This window comes from Passer montanus, unplaced genomic scaffold, assembly GCF_014805655.1.
Source record: "Passer montanus isolate IOZ18808 unplaced genomic scaffold, ASM1480565v1 scaffold53, whole genome shotgun sequence".
Classification (NCBI taxonomy): Eukaryota; Metazoa; Chordata; class Aves; order Passeriformes; family Passeridae; genus Passer; species Passer montanus.
In genome coordinates, this window is record NW_024370263.1 from 1,720,579 (window position 1) to 1,739,494 (window position 18,916).

General features: G+C 41.6%; 2 protein-coding genes and 1 non-coding gene across 3 annotated transcripts; 2 read left to right on the top strand and 1 right to left on the bottom strand.

The window, feature by feature from the left end:
* Positions 1-1,014: 1,014 nt before the first annotated feature.
* On the bottom strand, positions 1,015-8,054 carry TRMT2A (tRNA methyltransferase 2 homolog A). Its single transcript, XM_039724846.1, has 11 exons — positions 7,063-8,054; positions 6,258-6,366; positions 5,587-5,768; positions 4,647-4,761; positions 4,275-4,390; positions 3,614-3,725; positions 3,020-3,142; positions 2,654-2,729; positions 2,031-2,147; positions 1,719-1,815; positions 1,015-1,394 (listed from the first exon to the last, which is right to left on the bottom strand). The coding sequence occupies exons 1-11, from the start codon at positions 7,641-7,643 to the stop codon at positions 1,103-1,105; spliced, it is 1,920 nt and encodes a 639-aa protein (XP_039580780.1). The 5' UTR covers positions 7,644-8,054; the 3' UTR covers positions 1,015-1,102.
* Positions 8,055-8,103: 49 nt separating this feature from the next.
* RANBP1 (RAN binding protein 1) lies at positions 8,104-17,807 on the top strand. Its single transcript, XM_039724847.1, has 6 exons — positions 8,104-8,234; positions 9,876-10,013; positions 11,020-11,177; positions 12,867-12,995; positions 14,907-14,972; positions 15,903-17,807. The coding sequence occupies exons 1-6, from the start codon at positions 8,221-8,223 to the stop codon at positions 16,025-16,027; spliced, it is 630 nt and encodes a 209-aa protein (XP_039580781.1). The 5' UTR covers positions 8,104-8,220; the 3' UTR covers positions 16,028-17,807.
* Positions 15,051-15,182, top strand: LOC120509802. The gene has a single exon (XR_005629348.1). It is a non-coding gene; the product is annotated as a small nucleolar RNA SNORA77 (small nucleolar RNA).
* Positions 17,808-18,916: the final 1,109 nt, after the last annotated feature.

Here is an 18,916-nt window from a genome sequence, read left to right on the forward strand (position 1 = left end):
TAGGATTTGTATTTTTACTTAAACTGTGGCAAGGCTGGAAATGTTACAGCCCACAGTGCTGGCTTTGGTACGTGTTGGGTGCAGGTACCAAACACTGGAAAGGTGTGGTATCAGCAAAGCCATGGGCTGTAGTAGAATTCTTTTCTTGTTGTTAGGCCATGCTAAATGTATATTAGAAGTAAGTTGAGATTGCAGGTGGTCACTCCTTCCAGCAGTGCTGCTGTCTGTCCTGTAGTGTGGATCCCAGTCCATTCATGGCAGCTGCTGAGCCTCTGGCTGCAGCGAGTCCGGACTGGAGAGCAGCTCCTGGGGCTCCTGAGCCAGCTTTGTCTTCACTGGCACTGCAGTGTAAGCTGCTGGTGTTGGTACAGCTCAGTGCTGGCAGCTTCCAGTGGTGAGGGCCTGCCTTGAGCAAAGTCATCTCAGCCTTACTGTATGGTGCAGGAAACTTACAGCCTTTACTGTCTTGTCAGTGATGCTACAGTCTGAGAGCAAGACTGACTTCAATGTGACAAGTATAGCATTTTTATTAGACTAAGTTTATTACTGCCTAATAAAAGATTTAGCAAGTAAATTATTTTTAAAGGGTTAATCTTAACTTGCATACTGAAAAAACATGGCACAGTTTTGACAGGGGCCAGAGCATGATGAAGTACTGACAGGTGCGTCCAGGTTCCTTAGCAAGATCCTGGTACAGGTACCTGTAGGTACAGATCCCTGTACCTGCTCTGGGAATTGGGGGTGTCTGTATATAAATACATGTTTGTGTCTAGGCAGGAAGAGAAAAGGATTTGGGCTAATTGTATGTAACATCCTGTCCCTGGAGTGTTCAAAACCAGGTTGGATGGGGCTGTGTGCAACCCAGTTGAGTGGAAGGTGTCCCTGTTCATGGCTAAGGCGTGGTTATGAGATGATCATTAAGATCCCTTCCAACACAAACCCTTCTGGGAATCGATGATAATGAAACTTAATTCAAATTAGGATGATGAAATAAGTTGGAAGCCTTGCAATTACTCTGTTGTACAGAGATTTATTACCTGGATGTTACAGGAGGGGTGTTACCGATGCAGTTAAAAAGCAAAAGTAGTTTCTGCAAAGTCTCTCAGGAGCTGGGCTGAGCCCTCTCTTGGGCTGCAGTCCCCAAGGCAGCAGCTGCCTGGCTCCCCTCGCTGGCTGCTGGGCTGGTGCCATCCATGCCCTGGGTGCCACAGGCTGCTGCTGGGCTCTCGCTGGCAGCAGCTGCTGCTGCTGCAGAGCTGCCGTTGGCGTATTCCACCCTCTCAAAGAAGATCAGTAACTCACAGTGCCTGGTCTGAGGGAACAGATCCACAGCCATGGCTCTCACGGGCCGGAAGGAGGCTCCTTTCACCCTGTTGGAAGGGGCCCGGCACAGGCTTGATGGGCAAGGGAAAGCAGAGCAGGAAGAAAGGAATGAATATGTTAGTACAGTGCTCATCCCTGCTGCTCTTCTCAGAGAGGTTTTTCCTTCCCCAAGCCTCAATTCCATGATAGGCTTATTCACTACCCTCAGTATTTCCATTATGACTTGTGTATTGGGCAATACCATTCCCAGCCAGCTGCTGCAGCTCCCAGCTCCTTCTGGTGCAAGATAAGCCTCAAGGAACACAGCTTGCAAATAAAAATCCAGCAATGGTTCCCCCGCCTCAAAAAACATATTTCCACATTTAGTAAGTCAACTTAATGCAAGAAACACTCACTCCACAAAGTTATTCATTGCAGCTCTGGGATTGCAGGAGACATAGATGAGCTTCTTCAGATGTTCAGCTCTTCTCAGGGCAAGAATTACTTTGGAATCTAGATGATCAAAACCACAACAGCTGTTTACTGGTTCTGTGTGCAGCAAGAGCCCCACAGAAAAATGCCACGTTATACTCAGCATGAACAAAACTGCTGCAATGTTGCTCCAAGCTATACCTGAAGCCTCCACTTCATTTATCCCAGAGCTGTTTTCTTTGGCTTCCCACCCAACACCCATTAAGAGAACAGACTTAAACCCCTGGTGAACTTACGCAGCCCTGCTCGTGGTGGATCTACAATGGTGATCAGGTTCTGAGGAGCTAAAACATTCATCAGGGAAGGAACAATATCTTCTGCCTTCCCACAATAAAATTCAACATTATTCAGTTCTGTAAGAAAAATAAAAGATGTTATCAGTGAACATGTCTAGTCAAAGCAGCTTTCAGTTCTTTACCTTGGATATTAAGTTTTGATGCCTCAGAAACTCCAAATTGTTTAGTCTACCCTGGAACCAGTGTAATTTAAACAATGACTGTTAACTTCAGTCTATTCAAACAACAGTAATTTGAGCATCTTCCACTACCTGGACTACAGCAAAAGCCCACAAACACCAGCTCTGTTCATGTTTTCTTTAGGAGTGTAGCTGTGGTTTCATCTCACTTTTACATTGAAATAAATGTTTTGCTTTTCAATTTAAAAAAAAAAAAAGCTGTTCTACTGGAAAATTGATCTCATGGGCTAACAAGGTGTTTGTTTTCAAGAGTGATTAAGTGTTTAAATGGGACAAGATCACTATCAACAACATGTAATTCCAGGCTGCTTAGATAAGGTAAAGAACAACCCACTGCAACAGCTCCTTAACAAACAAAGACTTCAGCATTTCAGCTTAACTCACCATTAATTTGGGCATTTGCTTTGGCGTCCTGCACAGCTTCCTGACAGAGCTCAATTCCAATGACCTTCTTCACTCTCTGTAGAATCAAAGGAAAAGGTTCCCTCTGTGGTCTGTATGTGTGAATTTAATCATTTTTCATAACATCAGCAATTAACAGTGACTTTGATCCTACCTAGGCTGCTCAACGTAAGGCTGAGCTTTCATAATGATGTGGTAAAGCAGCTGCAGGCAGCTCAATTACAAATTAATTAAAAAAATGAAGATATAATCTGTTGCATTTCACATACATTAGATATTTTCTTCCCTTCTAGCCACAGTTAAAAACAGGTAAAAAGTAGCTTCTATCCAGAAAGAGAAATTGCCAACCTTTGCTAAAGAAATCCCAATGGTTCCTGTCCCACAGCAGATGTCCAGCACGGTGCTCTCTTGGCTCAGTTGTGCCCACTCCCCAATGGCCGTGTACAGCACTTCTGCAGCTTGTGTGTTCACCTGGGAAATCAAGTTTCCAATAGATCTACTTCTTCATAAACAGTAAATATGTTTTAATGAGTCTTAGTAAAGCATGTGTTCTTGTTTCTAATGAACAGATCATTATATACTAAAAACACATTTTAAAGTGTTGAAAGGGCAGAAAAAAGTTTTGGAAAAGCAAACAAAGATTAGTAATACAAGACTCTTGAACTTATTATTTTATGTTCAGTGTTACAAAAGGCTGCCATGAAACAGGAGGGAAATTATAATGAACTATTAAGTAGAAAAATTTGTCTTCACTGTGCTCCCATCAAGCTTAGAGTCATTCATTGCTTTTACAGCCAAACATAACACTTACTGCTACTTAATCACACCAAATATATAAAAGGTTAAATTTCTAGGTATGTAATGTCTTGTTCCACAGCATTAGTCAAGCTCCAGAGCATTTGTGCAGATCCAGTTAAACCAGCAGCTTCCCATCATCCTTACTTGAAAAAATGCATGAGGAGAAATTCTAAATTTTAGGCCAAGGAGTTCTTCATATATGTACTTATCACCAGCCACGTGCTCCAAAGGCAAGTCTTCTAGATTGGGAGATTTCCTGGGAGTTGGGGAGGAATGGGGAGATAAAACAGAGGGGGAATCAAAACCAAAAGAAGAAGACAAACATGTTTGCTACAATCTTTACCAAAGCTGTAATCATCCTAAAAACTGCAGAGCTACATCCTAAGCAGTACCATTTATCATCTGCTCTTGAAGACTCTCCTTGGCCATTAATGTCTCAGTGTGCAAGGACCTCCACCATCTCTAGATGAAGATGGTGTGAGCCTTGTGCTCCATGGAGGATGGGGAGATTGAAGGAAGAGGGGCAGAAGTTATTTGATAAACACAAACATTCATCTACTGCAGTAAACACTTCTATAGCTTCACAGCCAGCAATGGCCAGCGGGTTCACCCACTGAAACTCTTGCTGCCTTTATCCAGAGAATGGGAAATTTCAGGAGTTTCTTGTGGCAAGGGTGAAGAACTGAAACAAATTAGTAACAACTGCTACTACTTCTATGAAGCAGACAAACAATGCTATGTAATAAAAAAACACCAAAAATCCAGCCACCACCAAAATCCCCCAAAGCAAAGTCAACCCTCTCACCTCTGTCCTTCCTCCACAAAATACAGCGAAGTAACACCACTGCTCTTTCCCATCCCTTCTGTGAAGTATTTTGCCAAAGAGATTTTCAGGTCAGCTAGCTCTTCTTTACTCAATTTCTGAAGTTTTAATGTGAAAGAAGGGAGAATAATCATTTCAGTGACTTCAAGATATGATTTAGTGCATGCTTTACATAAGAATATTACTTGTTCATTTCCATGTATCAGGTTAGTCTAAATAGAATTAGAGCAGTGAAGCAAGTTAAACCACACCAAGTAATTCTTCCATTTCTGTTTTGCACGCCCAATTCACAAAATCCACTTTAAGCAGTTCTGAAGCTGAGCCTGGGCTGCCCGTTAGCTGTCAGTGAAATACCTGAGGGTTGAAGTACGCGATTGCCATGATGTGGCCGCGGCGGCTGGTGCGCACCGTGAGCTGCTTCCAGTGCCCCTCGTAGGTTTCGGGGCTGTACACCGAGTAAGGAGTGGACCTGCAACGGCACAGCCTGGTTACTTACAGAGAATTCTCTTTGTGTGTAACACTAAACAGTTCATTGCATCAAAAGAAGTGATGGCAGAAATGCTGAGTACAAAAAGAGGGTACATTCACTTGTCAAACAAAGAATGGCCTCCAGCTCAGAAAGACTGATGGACAGCATCTCCTGAAGCAAAATACCCTGTCCCTCCTTCACACAATCCTCTTGCCCATTTTAACCCATGCAAAATTACAGAGGCAAGAGGCAGCTTCTCACTGCATTCAGAGAATGACATAACTTTTTGTAATGCTTTCATTAGCTTCTCTGCTTCACACCAAGTTCAAATCTTCCAACTTCATGGTTCTCCTGAGGTTTCCATTTTTGTGCATTTAACTGCTTTTTAAAGAATGCATCCTTTTTTCTAAAAAAGTACTCTTGCTTAAATGTGCAACTTTTGGTTTATTCCTTTCTGCAGGATGATTCTTCTCATCCAAGAAAACAATGGACCTTGGTTAATGAATCCCTCCTTGCAGAAGTGTTTTTCTGAGTGCCTCTTTACAGTTAGTGGAAAGCTCCTGAGTAACACACACTTTTTACTGCAGACTTACACATCCCTTTGCTTGCAATGAGGCTGTGTTCAGCTGCTATCTCTGAGCAGCTGAGCAGGAGCAAGGGCAAAACTCCCCAGGATGCAGGCACAAGGCAGAAACAAACAATCGCTAAAATGGGACACTGCTGTATCTTAGATCTCAAAGCTCTGAACAAACACTCATTAAATTTACACATATTTTTGATTAAGATATCAAAACCTTTACAATAACTCATTTTTCTTATGCTCACCTTATGTAGTCTTGGAAAGCTTTTACTACTTTTTTGGCAATAGCAGGAATGTGAACAGTATCAAATGGCTCCACTACAGCACATGTACCACCCTTATATTTGCCAAGACGACACCCCACAGTTTTGTCTTCTTGATTTACACCAATCCCAATCAAGAACTCACATTTGTTGCGATATTCAGTCTAGATTTAAAATAAAGTTATGTAAGATATTTACACAGCATTTATTTGTACATGCCAAGTTTGTCCTGGAAAAAACCCCACGTGGTTAAAAATGGACACATTTGAAAATGGACACGGGACATTTATCTCATATGGACAATACTGATGGATTTTGATGTGTGTGAACTAACAGTAATAAAGAAAAGGTATTAGTAAATCTTATTATCCAAAAAGCAAAATATTGCCTCTGTTGAGGAACATATTAGCTTACAACACAGTCTTGCAAAGACAGCATATTCATTTTAAAGTTATAATATCCAGTTATCAATTTTTCTGCTTCCTGTTAATATTTCCACACAGTATTTACATGAAACACAACATCTAAAATTCATCATTTATTACAAGACAAAGTTGAATACTCAGTTTGTCCACTGTCTTCTCAAGACCAAATAATGAACATAACCCTCAGCTCATTAACCCTGTTCCACACTTTACCTGAGATTACATTACCTGCAAGGGTGATGCTTTCACTCCCTCCACTGGGCAACATAATTTATTAAACTTCTGCTTCTGCAGGAACAACCAGGGTAATAAAGCTCTGTTGTTATTTCCTATTTCCCTGCCCAAATCAGAAACAAAAAATGTAAAGCACACATTTAGAAAAATTGAGGTCAAGAGTTGCACAAGACTTCTTTTTTGTGTAGGGCACAAAAAAGAACCAGATTATCACATGGAAGGGTGTTTCTTCCAGATTTGGAGGCCAACCCCCTTCAACTTCATAAGAGCTGTAACCTGAAAAAGTAAGGGTTAATGTACTGGTTACATTATGGTTATGTACTGGGTTTATCAATGTACCCATGCATCATAATTAATGCCAGTTTTGTCGACGGCAAGAGACAGAAGGGATACTGTGATCTTCAAAGACCGGGCATAAAATTTTGAGGGGATTTTAAAAGAGGAAATCCTAGTAGTAATTTGCCATCTCTACAGACTGATTCTCTCACACCATGTGACATTGGCTATTTTTTTACGGGCACATACATCCTTCTGCTTATGGAACAACAGACTTTAAAACCAATTCCCCTTCACTAAGCAATCTTTTGAAGGTGACCAAGAACATCAACAGCAAGTTTTGTCAGATGGAACAGCTTTTAAGCTGTAGCATCGCAGATTATCTTGCAATTAATTATTTTGACAGGGGATCCGAGTTTTGACCTACCTCTAACTCACTTCAGTTTAGAGGTATCAATTGGTGTGAATTTAGCTACATCACAAGGCCAAGTCTTGCACACATTACGTTACAAACAGGAATTACTTTGTCAGCTTCTGCAGCACTTGCTCGCACTCCTGCTTCTTCTGGGCCAGCTGCGCCTCGTAGGGCACGTTCCACAGCGGGGTCACCACGTCCGCGATCCGCTTGCTCAGAGGCTCCTCTCCGCAGGGAGCCGGACGCTTCGCCTCCCCCTGCTCCGAATCCTCCTCTCGCTTCCTCTTCTTGGCGATGGGGTCAGCCTTGGGCTTGGCCAGGCGCACGCTGAGGTGGCGGCTCTTCCAGAGCGCGCCGTGCAGCACCCGCAGGGCCTTGTCCCGCTCCTCCTCGCTCTTGAACGTCACGAAGGCGAACGTCTGCTTCCCGAAGAGCTTTATCTTGTGAGGGTTCAGCCCGTACTTGGCAAGGAACTTTTTCACATCGTTAAACCCAATGTACTTGGGCAGGTTCTGTATCTCTACTTTGTAAATCTCGGAGGTGAACAAGTCTCCCTTAATGTATCTGTACACGTCGGGGCTCTCCGCGGGGTCTTCCCCGGCCTGGCTGTCCGGCTCAGCCCCATCTCCAGCCTCCGCCACAGGAGCCGTGTCGCGGTCGGGGTCGCAGCGCTCGCCTTCCTCCGCCATGGTCCCGCCACCCCCTCAGCCACCCCGCGCACCTCCCGGGGCGGGGCCGCAGCCTCACGGACGGGCCGCTGCGATGAGAATGACGGCAGAGGAACGATCTGGTTGTTTTTTAAGCGCTGCCCCTCAGCGCTGCCGCTCCTCGCTCTTGGAAGCACCCGCGGCCCTTAAACACCTTAGAAACAGCAGCTCACACACCACCCCCTCCCTCACGCGGCCGCCATCTTGGGCCGGGACGCGGGCGGCCGCCGCCATGGCGCGGGGGGCGATGGGAAAGGCGCCTGGGAAACGGGACAACAAAAACGCTTCTCGGGGGGCGGAGGGGCCGCGCCGGCGGTCGGCACCGGGGCTCGGTGACAGGGCCGGTACCGGGGCCGGTTCCGAAGACCCATGGGGGGATCGGTGTGGCGGGGCCGGGGCGGGCGGCGCTCTGCCCGCGCCGGGGGCGGGGCGCGGGGCTGAGGGGGAGCGGGCGTTTCCCATCGAGCCTTGCGGCGGCGCGGCGCGGGCTGCGGGAATGAGGTAAAGGCGGGCGGGGCGCGCGGCAGGAAGCGGCGAGCGGAGCGCGGCGAGCGGGCCCATGGCGGACAGGGCCGGAGGGGCCGCGCCCGCTGGGCCTGGGCTCTGCGGCCGCGCCGGGCGCGTGTGGCCGCTCGGGCCGGCCCCTCCACCCGCCTTGGCCGTTCCCCGGTGAGGGCGAGCCGGGATCTTTCGGGTAGTCCTTCTCCCCGTTTCCCTCCTTTCTTCTCCTCCTCCCCGGGCCCTGCCGGACCCCTCGTGTCGCGCCGGTTGCTCACGTGCTCCGTGTGGTGATAACGGGAGCCGCGGTCTCCGTGTGGCCGCTGGGAAGGGAGCCTTTCTCATGGTCTGTAATTATTTGCTCGGGCGCAGAACGCGTGATGGATCGCCGTGCGGGATGTGCTACTTGCACGCATGGATACAATGTATAAAAGTTTGGCTAACATTTCCCTTTTTTTGAAACAGATGTGACGTAATTAATTTCTCGCTTTTTTTGCTGGAACACTGGGAATATAAAATTGGCGGTGGCTGGTGTGACGTTGTTGATACAACTAGATTTTCTTTTGCACCATTTTTTACCTAATTTTCCCTTCCCCCCCCTTTTTTTCCCCTCTTGTTTAGTAAAAATAGATTGCTTTATTTCTGTTGCTTTATGCACACGTGGTATATCCTACTCTGTAAAGGACATTGTGAATAGAGCCTGTAAGAATGGTCTCTTCCATTTGTAAAGTAAAAATATTATTTAAATGTCTTGTATAGTTTTGTGTAGACTTTTTCCTTCTGCTTTTCCAGCAGCAACAAAAAAAAACCCCAAACCTAAATCAGTTGCCTAGACCTGAGATAGCTGTTCTGTGGCTTTGTTAAACTTGCATATGAATCTCCTTCCTAGGCTTGTGTGCTGAGTGCTCCTTAGCAGTCCATATGTATGAAGTACTAGAGATGTTTATCATTTACCTACTGGTGATGGTAGTAAAAACCATTCTTAAGCTTAATGAAGTCTCTGACAGATTCCTAAACTACTTAAATAGGAAGTATTATTTTGGCCATTTACCTGTAACCTAAAGTTCCTTGAGGAGTCTTAAAGCAAGAAACCTAAATTATTTTATGAGTATTAGAGCTGTGCCTCAAAGTGTCTTTAACTGTGTTGACTGTGGGTGATTCTAATACATAATCCAGAGTGATGAACTCGGGATGCAATATGTCCCTTAAGCTGGGTTGGGTGGATGTCGTGTGGGCTTTTTTTCCAATTTTCCCATTAATGATGGGTCATTAGGCACTAAGAAATAGTAGAGGTTTATTAGAACAAAACATATTACATAGGAAAAACTGTTGATGAAATTATATTTCCATAACCCAGAGCTATTAATCCAAGGCCAAGCCTCTAGACAATTAATGAGTGGTAGGATTAAAACACCTAGCACTGTTTGAGCACCTGTTTTTCTTAGTGTGCCTGTATGTTGACTTAGAAGTCATTTGTTTTCAGGTATAATCATATTTCTTTGCTTTTATATGGGGTATTACAGTTATTAAGATCTAATTGCTGCAAAGTCATCAGTGTTGGAAGTGATTTATTTTCAGGTATAATAATATTTCTTTTATGGGGTATTACAGTTATTAAGATCTAATTGCTGCAAAGTCATCAGTGTTTTAAAAGCAGATGTGAGTATTTCAGAGTTGGAGTGTATAGCAAATTTGTGTTTTCTCTTTTTCTCCTCAGGAAGCACACGAGGAGCATGATACTTCTACTGAGAATGCAGATGACTCTAACCATGATCCTCAGTTTGAACCCATAGTTTCCCTTCCAGAGCAAGAAATAAAAACTCTGGAAGAAGATGAGGAAGAGCTCTTTAAGATGTGAGTAGAATACTTTTCGCTATTATCTGAATGTTCATTAGGCTTAAACTTGACAGTGTTTATAAAAAGCTGCATAACTTGCAGCAATCTCTGTGTGAAGGCTCACTTGGTTGGTCTGCACTGTGATGGCAGAGATTGAGTGGGGGTGATTGATGGTGCCCCAAGAAAATGAAATCTGGAACCACAGAAGAGAGCTGATAGTGTGAATCTGGCTTTAGCATTGTGTACATAAAAGAAGACAACAACTTAAGTAATAATTATTGAAATTGTGATCACAGAAGGTGAAACAAGTGTCTTGGGAGGAAGGAAATGAGATGTATGTGGTGTTGCTGCTGTGCATTCCCGGGTAAAGGGTGATGTACAAGGTACTGAAATAATAAAAGCAACAGCTGCAGCACAGTGTTGGGGCATTTGTGGCAGTTCCTGTCTGTTGTCTTCAATACAGTTTATCCTTAGGTTATGCTTATTGTCAGATCAGGATGGCTTGGTCTGCCTGAAGAAAAATGTAGTCTAAAGGCTTAAGAAGCATTTTGAATTTGATCCTTGGTGTGCTGGCTTGAAATAGGTTTAAAAAATTATGGTTTTGCTTAATCACAGAATGGTATTGCTCATCTGGAAGAGAGATTTCAGTTCTCCTTGTCCAGATTCTGATAATAACTATAGTGGTGACAGGTTTCTGACAGGTAGCGTGGTGAACTCTGGCTGTAGCAAAACCTGTTAATTAGCTACCTGAATTTAAAGGTTTGCCTACATCAAATATGTTTATCATCCCCTAGGAGTGTCCAGAACCTGTTGAATTTTAATACAGTTATTACATAATTCCTAATATTTTATGATTAGATTTTAATTTATCATATCAGTTTCTGAATGTGTGTATTGAAACAGAAGAGGGGATCTTATTAAAGGAATTGTTTCCTTCTTGTGTGTGGTTTTTAAAAAGAATTGTGCTGTTTGGTCAGGTGGTGTTGTAATGCAGGCAGGCTAATGAAATGTTCTGTTCTCCAAGGCGAGCGAAGCTCTTCCGGTTTGCATCTGAGAATGACCTTCCAGAATGGAAAGAACGAGGAACTGGTGATGTGAAACTCCTGAAGCACAAGGAGAAGGGAACAATTCGCCTCCTCATGAGGAGGGATAAAACCCTAAAAATCTGTGCAAACCATTACAGTATGTTCTCCATTTCTATACTTATTCTTGATTTTAAAAATAAGCTTGTAGAATTAAAGTTTGGTTTTTCTTACTCTTCATACAAGGCTTCAGGCATCAAAACCCATGAGCAGTTATTTTTATTGATGGAAGGAAGCTGGAGGTTTTTTCTTTAAGAGTCTGATAGTGCTATAAGACTAACAAAAGTCACTTTAAAATTTAGCTGTGATAGACATTATGTGATTGCTTCCAGTGTCTGTGTGTGTGTGCTTTATTTTAATGATTAATAAAGTGTAGAACATGTAGGCCTTAATACTGCTTGAAAAAAGAATTTAATGTATGCTCGCTTGCTTTTGTAAAAGAGTGAGAAAAAACAAGATGTAATAATTTACTACTTTAAGCTAAATGTCTGAATTTCCAAAACCAATCCTTAACCATCAGAAAACAGACTGAGGTGCTAAGCAAATCTGAGTCTGCCTTTCTCTGCTTGTGAAATAAACTGAAATGAATGTGTTGTATTGGGCTGACTCATTAAAAAAAGAATCCTCTTTGAATTAAAAAAAAAAACATGAAAGAGCAAGACAGGCTTGAAAGTCAGTACAACTTGCAACAAGTAGACCAGCTTGCTGATACTCAGATTTTTGTATGAGGAATCTACAGTGTTCCATGGAGTTAAACTTCATTTAGATTTGAATTTGAAATAAGAAGTAGCTTAATGCAAACCTCAGTAATGCCATCAACCAGCCGGAATAAACCTTTTGTTTAGGGAAATAAATATTGCACATAGGAAAATAGAATTGATGAATTTATACTATTCATGTCAAAAGTTATTTAAGTTTTTTTTTTCCCCTGGAAAAGCTGTTCTCCATATAGATTTGTTTATTGAATTTATGCTGACTCACAGTCAGGCAAAAGAACTCTCTTCATTTTTGCAAAGCATTAAATGGAGCAAAATGTATTTTGATCTCTAGATGTTAACAAAGCAGGGAAGGGAGTAAACTCTTCAGATTTCTCCTGAACTAGACAGGGCCTAAGGAGATAAAAAGCCCTGCTTAGACTTTGCATGTCTGTAATGTAAAAAGTCTTAAGATACTGTGGGAAGTAACATTTAAACTTCTGCTGTCAGTCAGGTGAGGTAATTGTGGTGTCTTGGAGGGACAGGGCCCCATTTGCTACAAGGGAGCAAATAGATTGGAAAGACAATGTGTACACTTAGCAGCACCACAGAATTCTGTAATATCTTGTAGTACAGCTTTAAATTGATGGGAGAGGTAATTAATGTGATGACTAATTGAAGGAAAAGTGCTTTTTAAAATTAACTTTGGTGATAGTTTTGGTGTGCAGAAGAATGAGTGTTGTTTATCCGTCTGGATGCCTTTTCCTTCTAAATCATTTGTCTGCACTTCAGAGCTCAGTGACTGCATCTCTTAGTATGACAATCATCTGTTTTAAGCAAAAATTGAATCCAGCTCTTTTTCCTAACAGTAGTGAATCCAGCATCCTCTCACACAGTAATGGCTTTGCATAATTTTATTTGACAATGTAAGGAAAAATATATATGAACACCACTGTCTTGTATTCATCCCAAAGTGATTCTGTGTCAAGTGCTTTATGTAACCATCACAGCCCGTTTTCACTGAGATTTATGGAGGCTGGTGTAGAAAACATTTGCTATTGTGCTCTGTACATCTTTGGCTGCTTTCCTTTCAGTCACACCCTTAATGGAGCTGAAGCCTAACGCTGGGAGCGACAGGGCGTGGGTCTGGAACACACATGCTGACTTTGCAGATGAAAGCCCCAAGCCTGAACTTCTGGCAATCCGATTTCTAAATGCAGAGAGTGAGTGGACTGGCACTGAACTTGCACTCTTTGTAAACTGTTATGTTACCCTGCTTGCCTAAATGCTGCTCTAAACCATTGCTGGAGATGTGCTGTATCTCACCCCTGTGTGGTAGTGTTAGCTAATTAATTCTTTATCTGAGAGAAGTCTGTTAATCACTTAACCATATCTGTTGACAGTGTAGTAATTAGGTCTGCAGTAATATTGGTACAGTTTCTGCCTGAGACACTTTGTTAACCTAAGCCGTTTCATGTTAGTGCTATGCCAATTAGAATAAAACTACAGGCAGTTAAGAGACTCAACATACATCTTACTTTCATGTAATTCAGGTGTTCAGTTGTAGTTAAGATGAGATTTTTGCATTAGAAACAAGGAAATCCTGACCTGATATTTCTGGTCAGTCTGCATTAGCAGAACATCCAGGTTGGTTTTTCTTTTTTTAATGAAGTATGTGGTATCTTCTTTGTTTTGATTAAATGGAACCCTCAGTAAAAAGTGCAAGTCAGACCCATCATACTAGTTGGGGGGTTTTTCTGGAGTGACTACACTGAGTATCAGAAAAGTAACTCTAATAATGGATGAGCTAGGATTAAATCAAAGAAGCATTTGGAAGCAGAGGGGGTTTATGCTTTTTGTTGTTGGTTTGGGTTTGGTTTTTTTTAAAGGAGCAAAAGGAAAAAGTGTTGCATTTCTTGCTATCTTGCTTTACAATTTGCCACACAAGTTTAGTGTGGTAGCCTCCTTTTCTCCTTACATACTAGATGAATCATGAAGTGGTTGAATATTTTAAAACTTGACGGATTTAACTGTATCAGGAAAGAACTTAGTATATCTTGCCTTTTTCCTTAAGTCTCCAGTGTCATTTTGTTTAGCCAAATAAACTTTCTGGTCCACCTGCTTAGTGCTTGCTTCATGATCAGGTAGGAAATGAAGGGGTAACTGTTTGCTAATCTCTGAGAAGTCTTTCCCTCTTTCTGGTAGAGGCTGTTCAGCTTATTCAGTGTTCTGTCTTGAGGGAGTAGTCCTTTCTTCCTGTTGCCCTTTGCAGTACTGACTAAGCAGATGACAGGTGAAGAGACCTCAGTTTGTCCTTCAGGTGTCTCTCCTGTTTGAGATGCTGGAGAAGGAATCGTTACAAACACTTCCTGGCCTAGTTACTAAGTGCCTTCAGAATTCCTGTGGGGCAACAGTGACCTCCTGTGGTCAGCCAGACCAGCCTGGGATTCCAGGTCATTCCTTGGTCATTCTGGTGTCAGGAAGCTCCTTGCCCAGTCCCTCATTACTTGTGTTACTTGTGTAGAGACATCATTGGAAATTGATCATCTGCTTGGCATGGTTGTTGCATCGAGTGGTGGCTTAGACCAGAATGTAATGAAGATTCTGCATTGCTGGCTCTTGCAGGGAGGAATAGCCCTCAGGTGCAGAGTCTGAATGCTGTACTGGTGAAACAGGCATTATCTTCCTTTGCTGATGCTGAGAACCCCCAGTTACAGTCAGGTTGTGGAAGACTCTTAAGGTGTAACATAGCTGGCAAGGATAGCAGTTCAAAGCTGATCTTCAGTCTTTTGCATACAGATAGTTATGTTAGCAGTCTCTGACATCCTATTCCTTTAGGCTACAGACAGCTGGGAGTTGCAATAACTACAAAACAGCTCCTGCTGGCATTACATTTTGAATATTTTGCAAAATAAACTGCTTTAGTAGACTTGCTGAAGAAGATGAATTGCTTTTGCACAAAGATGTGATTGAAGAATTTTGTATCTTGTATGATTTGCTAGATTACTTCATATGTCCCTACAAATTTTGTTTACACAAAGCTTCCCCTGGGGTATCTTTCTTCAAGATTAGAACTGTTCAATGTTGTGAGGCAGTAAAAGTAATGAAAAAATATTTTATCTTCACTGAAACAGATGCACAGAAATTCAAGGCAAAATTTGAAGAATGCAGGAATGAAGTAGGCAAGACAGCAAAGAAAGGTAAGGTAGTCTGAGTGTATTGGTGCCACATTTCTGGGCTGTGTGAGTGGTTACAGTACCCTGGAGTGTCGTGTTCCAGCAGACTCACTCTGTGCTGAACTGCAGCCTTCAGTTCAGGTGCTTTTCTGTCTGCGAGAGTAAGAGCTCACAGGAGCGACGATGGCCTTCTTGCCTGTGGAAGGCTGTCACAGTTGCTGTTGGGACATGGCTGCTTTGGAAAGGCTGTCAAGGGAATATTCATGGGTTATAGTAAACAAATGAGCTGTGATCACTGCAATCAGTGCTCTTTCTTCCTTCCAGGTCCCTTTCCCAAATTTCACAAATGTATAATCATGCAAGTGTAATATTTAATGGTTTTTATGGTTGTTAGTGTGGTGAGGTTGTTCACAAGTCTCTAACAGATTATTGCACCTCCCTTTAGAATTGCCTTTGTGATGAGGTATGTCACCATGTAAATAAAATAAACATTTCTATCTTTATTAAGTACAGACTACCAGTGGTCTGCAGTCAGCATTCAAGATATTTAGATTGGAATTTTCCAGTCATAGGAATTCCTATGCCCCATTTTCAAACTGGGGAACTTGACTTTGGTTTTTTTTTGTTAAGAAGCCAAGAAACTAAGGGTTTGTCTGGATACTTTATTGGTAGCAGCACAGCTGGCCAGATGTTACACATTCCTCAGTTCCTGTGATTAAGCCCTTTTGTAGTGATTAATGTATATGAGTGGTGTTTCTTGAAATCTGACATCTGAAGTAATTACCAGAGGAAAAGAGATGGAATGAGTCACTCCAGTGGTCAGTGAAGAATATCTTTATTTTTGCCCAATACCAGCTGTCTCTCCCCACCCCCTCACCCTCTACTTCTTTACTCTTCCTAACAGGAAAATCCATTACTGCTTGTATGTAATACCTTTCCTAACCAATCTTTTAGCAGGCACAGACAAAAATGATAGTGCTGATAAAGTTGCTGAAAAACTAGAAGAGCTTTCTGTAAAGGAAGAGAGCAAAGAATCTGAGAAGAAAGAGACCAAGGAAAAAACTGAAGAAAAGCAATAAAATCATCCTGGGCCTTGCAGTTTTTCCTTTACTTTTTTCTTTTCTTTTTTTTTGGTTTTTTTTTTGTTTGGTTATTTTTTAATTTTTACAAGGGACTTTATATGGAACTGCATTCAACATTCACGTTGTTTTTTCTAGGCTTTTGCCCTTTGGAAGGTGTCTTCAGAAAAATTCATTCCCCAGTCATGAAAATGTACTGTGCTAACTTTCTTTTCCATAGTGGAAACACTTATTTACAGTCATCCAAAAGAGTGAATAAAACAAACTTGAAAACAGCATCAGGGGACAGAACTGAGTTTTCTGTATACTGTAAAGGCTTATGAATACACTTGGTTAATTGAGCTACATATCATCATTCCTGTGGATTAAGTAGGTTAATAGACTTTGTCAGCAGGGAAGATTAGGATTGCATTTGTGTTTCTTATGTGGCTTCTAAATTGTAATCTAACAGACCTTTCACACCTGCTGCTGTGTGTACCTGAGCAGGGAATGTGCCTGTGCTCCTTGAAGTGCAGCAGACTTCTGGAATCAGGCAATAAAGAGCATTCCTGGCAAACTGCTGCTGCTGCTGATCCCTCGGACAGTGAAAATAAAGGTGGGGGACAAAATTTCTTGTGTCAGATTTGAGAAGCATTTTCTTCTCACAAAATGAAATCTGTGCTTCCCCCGCCTTGCCCCAAATTTTAATATTACAAAGGCTTGATTCTAGCAGAAAGCTCCTGCTGCTGTCCCAGATCTTCCATGGTGCTGCCTGCTGACTGAAGGCAGCTGCAGCAGCCTGTCCTGCCGAGGTGTGTGCAAAGGAATCCAAGCTGAGTACCTTCCTGTGAGAGTCCCCTTGCCAGCATATTGTTGTAGTCTCAAGAATGTAGAGGTCTAAAATGTATAAGCTTTTTTCCCAGGGCTTTGGAGCTCATGTTTTTTACAAACTGGAGGAGTTTTGAACTTCTCAGATGTTTGGTAGGGAGGCTGTCCTTGGAGAGCTGCAGGCTGGAATTCACTTTGGAACAGTTATTTATGGTGCACATGTTTGAGGGACACCCTCCTTGCCAGAATGGGCAAATTGGTCAAATCTCTTCCCTGCATATCTTTTTTGTTTATCCAATTTCAAATTAGTGCTAGAGAGTAAGAAAATGAACTATAGTAAGCAATAAAATCAACACAATTATGTCTGGTAGATAAATTGAATTTTGTTGTTAAACACTAATACAAGGATTGTGTTAGGAATAGAGATGAAATTTTATAATAGTTTCCAAAATAATTATGAAAACTGGACAACACTTGCTGAACTGTAAGACTGAATGATGTTAACATGGGATAGCAAGACCTTTTTGGCCTTCGTAAAGAGGCTTTTAACTCAGTCAGGTTCTGCAGTCTACCTAAGGAAAATATATTTTTTAAAAATAAATCATGTCTTTCTTCTTAGCACTGCCTTTTGATGCTACAGTGAATGAGTCTTAAATCTGGAACTGTAATTAAGGTACTCTCTTCATTCAAACAAAATAATTCCTTTGGTGTTTTGCACGTTCCCCTTCAACTACAGCAGATATCAAAAGTCTGTTAATTAACAAAGATGGCTGAAAGGCAAAATAAAATGCTCTTTAGTGTTTCTGGTTTGGAAGTAACAAGACAAAGCTATTTTGAAGTATTTAACATTTGAATGTAAAAGCCAAATCTTTTATCCATGAATCACTGTAAATGATCTGATAATGTCAAACTGTGTCTAAATTGATAGAAATGACTTAAAAATTTCAAAAATAAACTTAAATTTTCATTTAAAGGATTTGCTTTTTATTTTGAGAACTCTTACTGGGAATGCATTTTTAGTCTGCATGGGCCAAGTGATGAAGGCAGCAAAATGGGTGAGTTGTATTTCACTGTCAGACATTGTACAAAAGGGAGGGGGCAGCACCTGAATGCCTTAATTTGTCTTAATTAGTTATTGATGATTCCTGCTTAATGCTGTTACCCTCTCTTCTTCCCCTCTTACTTCAGCATGCTTAAATGACTTCAAGATGTTTCCATTCTTGTTTAGGTTAACTGATCTGTGTTTACAGTTTTGGATTGCAACCATCCTTGCAAGTCTTCAGTCTCAAAGAGCAAAGTTAAGAGAGACCACTCAGTAAAATAATTTCTCTGGGTAACATTTGGCTGAAGAATGTTTTAGTCCTCTAAACTAAAGGATGGTCATTCAGTGTTCTGGTCACTTTAGCTGTTCTACACATTAAAAAGCAGTAAGTATTTTTAAAGTTATCTCACAGAAATAAGGCTTGTTGTTTTGTGCAAGTCATTGTAATGCTTTTACTTGCCTGTAGGTAAAGTGGACTGGCAAGTGAAGATTTTTAAAAAGTCCTAATCCATTTTTTATAAAGAAGGAAAATACAGCAGGGTTAATAAAACATTGTTGGGTGCTAAAGTCTGCAATTCATACAAATTTTCTGCTTCCTTCAGGTTTAGAAAGACGCTATGTAGCCAGGCTTAGTGATCCAGTCTTTGGTGGTATGAATGGTTCTTTATGTGCTGAATGGATGAATGTCTGCAGACTCCTCAGTGATAAATTGAACTTAAAAATTGTGACATTTTCACAAGCATCAAAATAGTATCTTCTTAACAGCTAGTTCAGGTCTTAAAGAAGTCTACTTAAAGAAATTAATTCAAACTAGTTCCCTCTAGATCCCATGTTAATTATTTTGAAGACTACATGAATCTGTTGGGGTTTTTTTCTCCAGGAGTAAGTTTCTATTAGTAACACTAAATGTCTCATTCACAGATTGTAAACACTCCCAATTTGTTGTGTTTTAACACTAAATGTTGATTTTTTTCCCCCTGTATAATAAGGTAGCTTGTATCAAATACAAGTTCTCAGTGATACCAAAACCTCAGAAAATT

Excerpts from the sequence above, each read along its gene's own strand:
- TRMT2A (XM_039724846.1), bottom strand. The coding sequence starts at position 7,643 with ATGGCGGAGGAAGGCGAGCGCTGCGACCCCGACCGCGACACGGCTCCT. Across the intron at positions 5,769-6,257 it reads TGAAAGCATCACCCTTGCAG|ACTGAATATCGCAACAAATG; the intron begins GTAATGTAATCT and ends TTTTAAATCTAG. Across the intron at positions 3,143-3,613 it reads CTCCTCATGCATTTTTTCAA|GTGAACACACAAGCTGCAGA; the intron begins GTAAGGATGATG and ends TTGATTTCCCAG.
- RANBP1 (XM_039724847.1), top strand. Across the intron at positions 10,014-11,019 it reads GAGGAAGAGCTCTTTAAGAT|GCGAGCGAAGCTCTTCCGGT; the intron begins GTGAGTAGAATA and ends CTGTTCTCCAAG. Across the intron at positions 14,973-15,902 it reads AGGCAAGACAGCAAAGAAAG|CAGGCACAGACAAAAATGAT; the intron begins GTAAGGTAGTCT and ends CCAATCTTTTAG.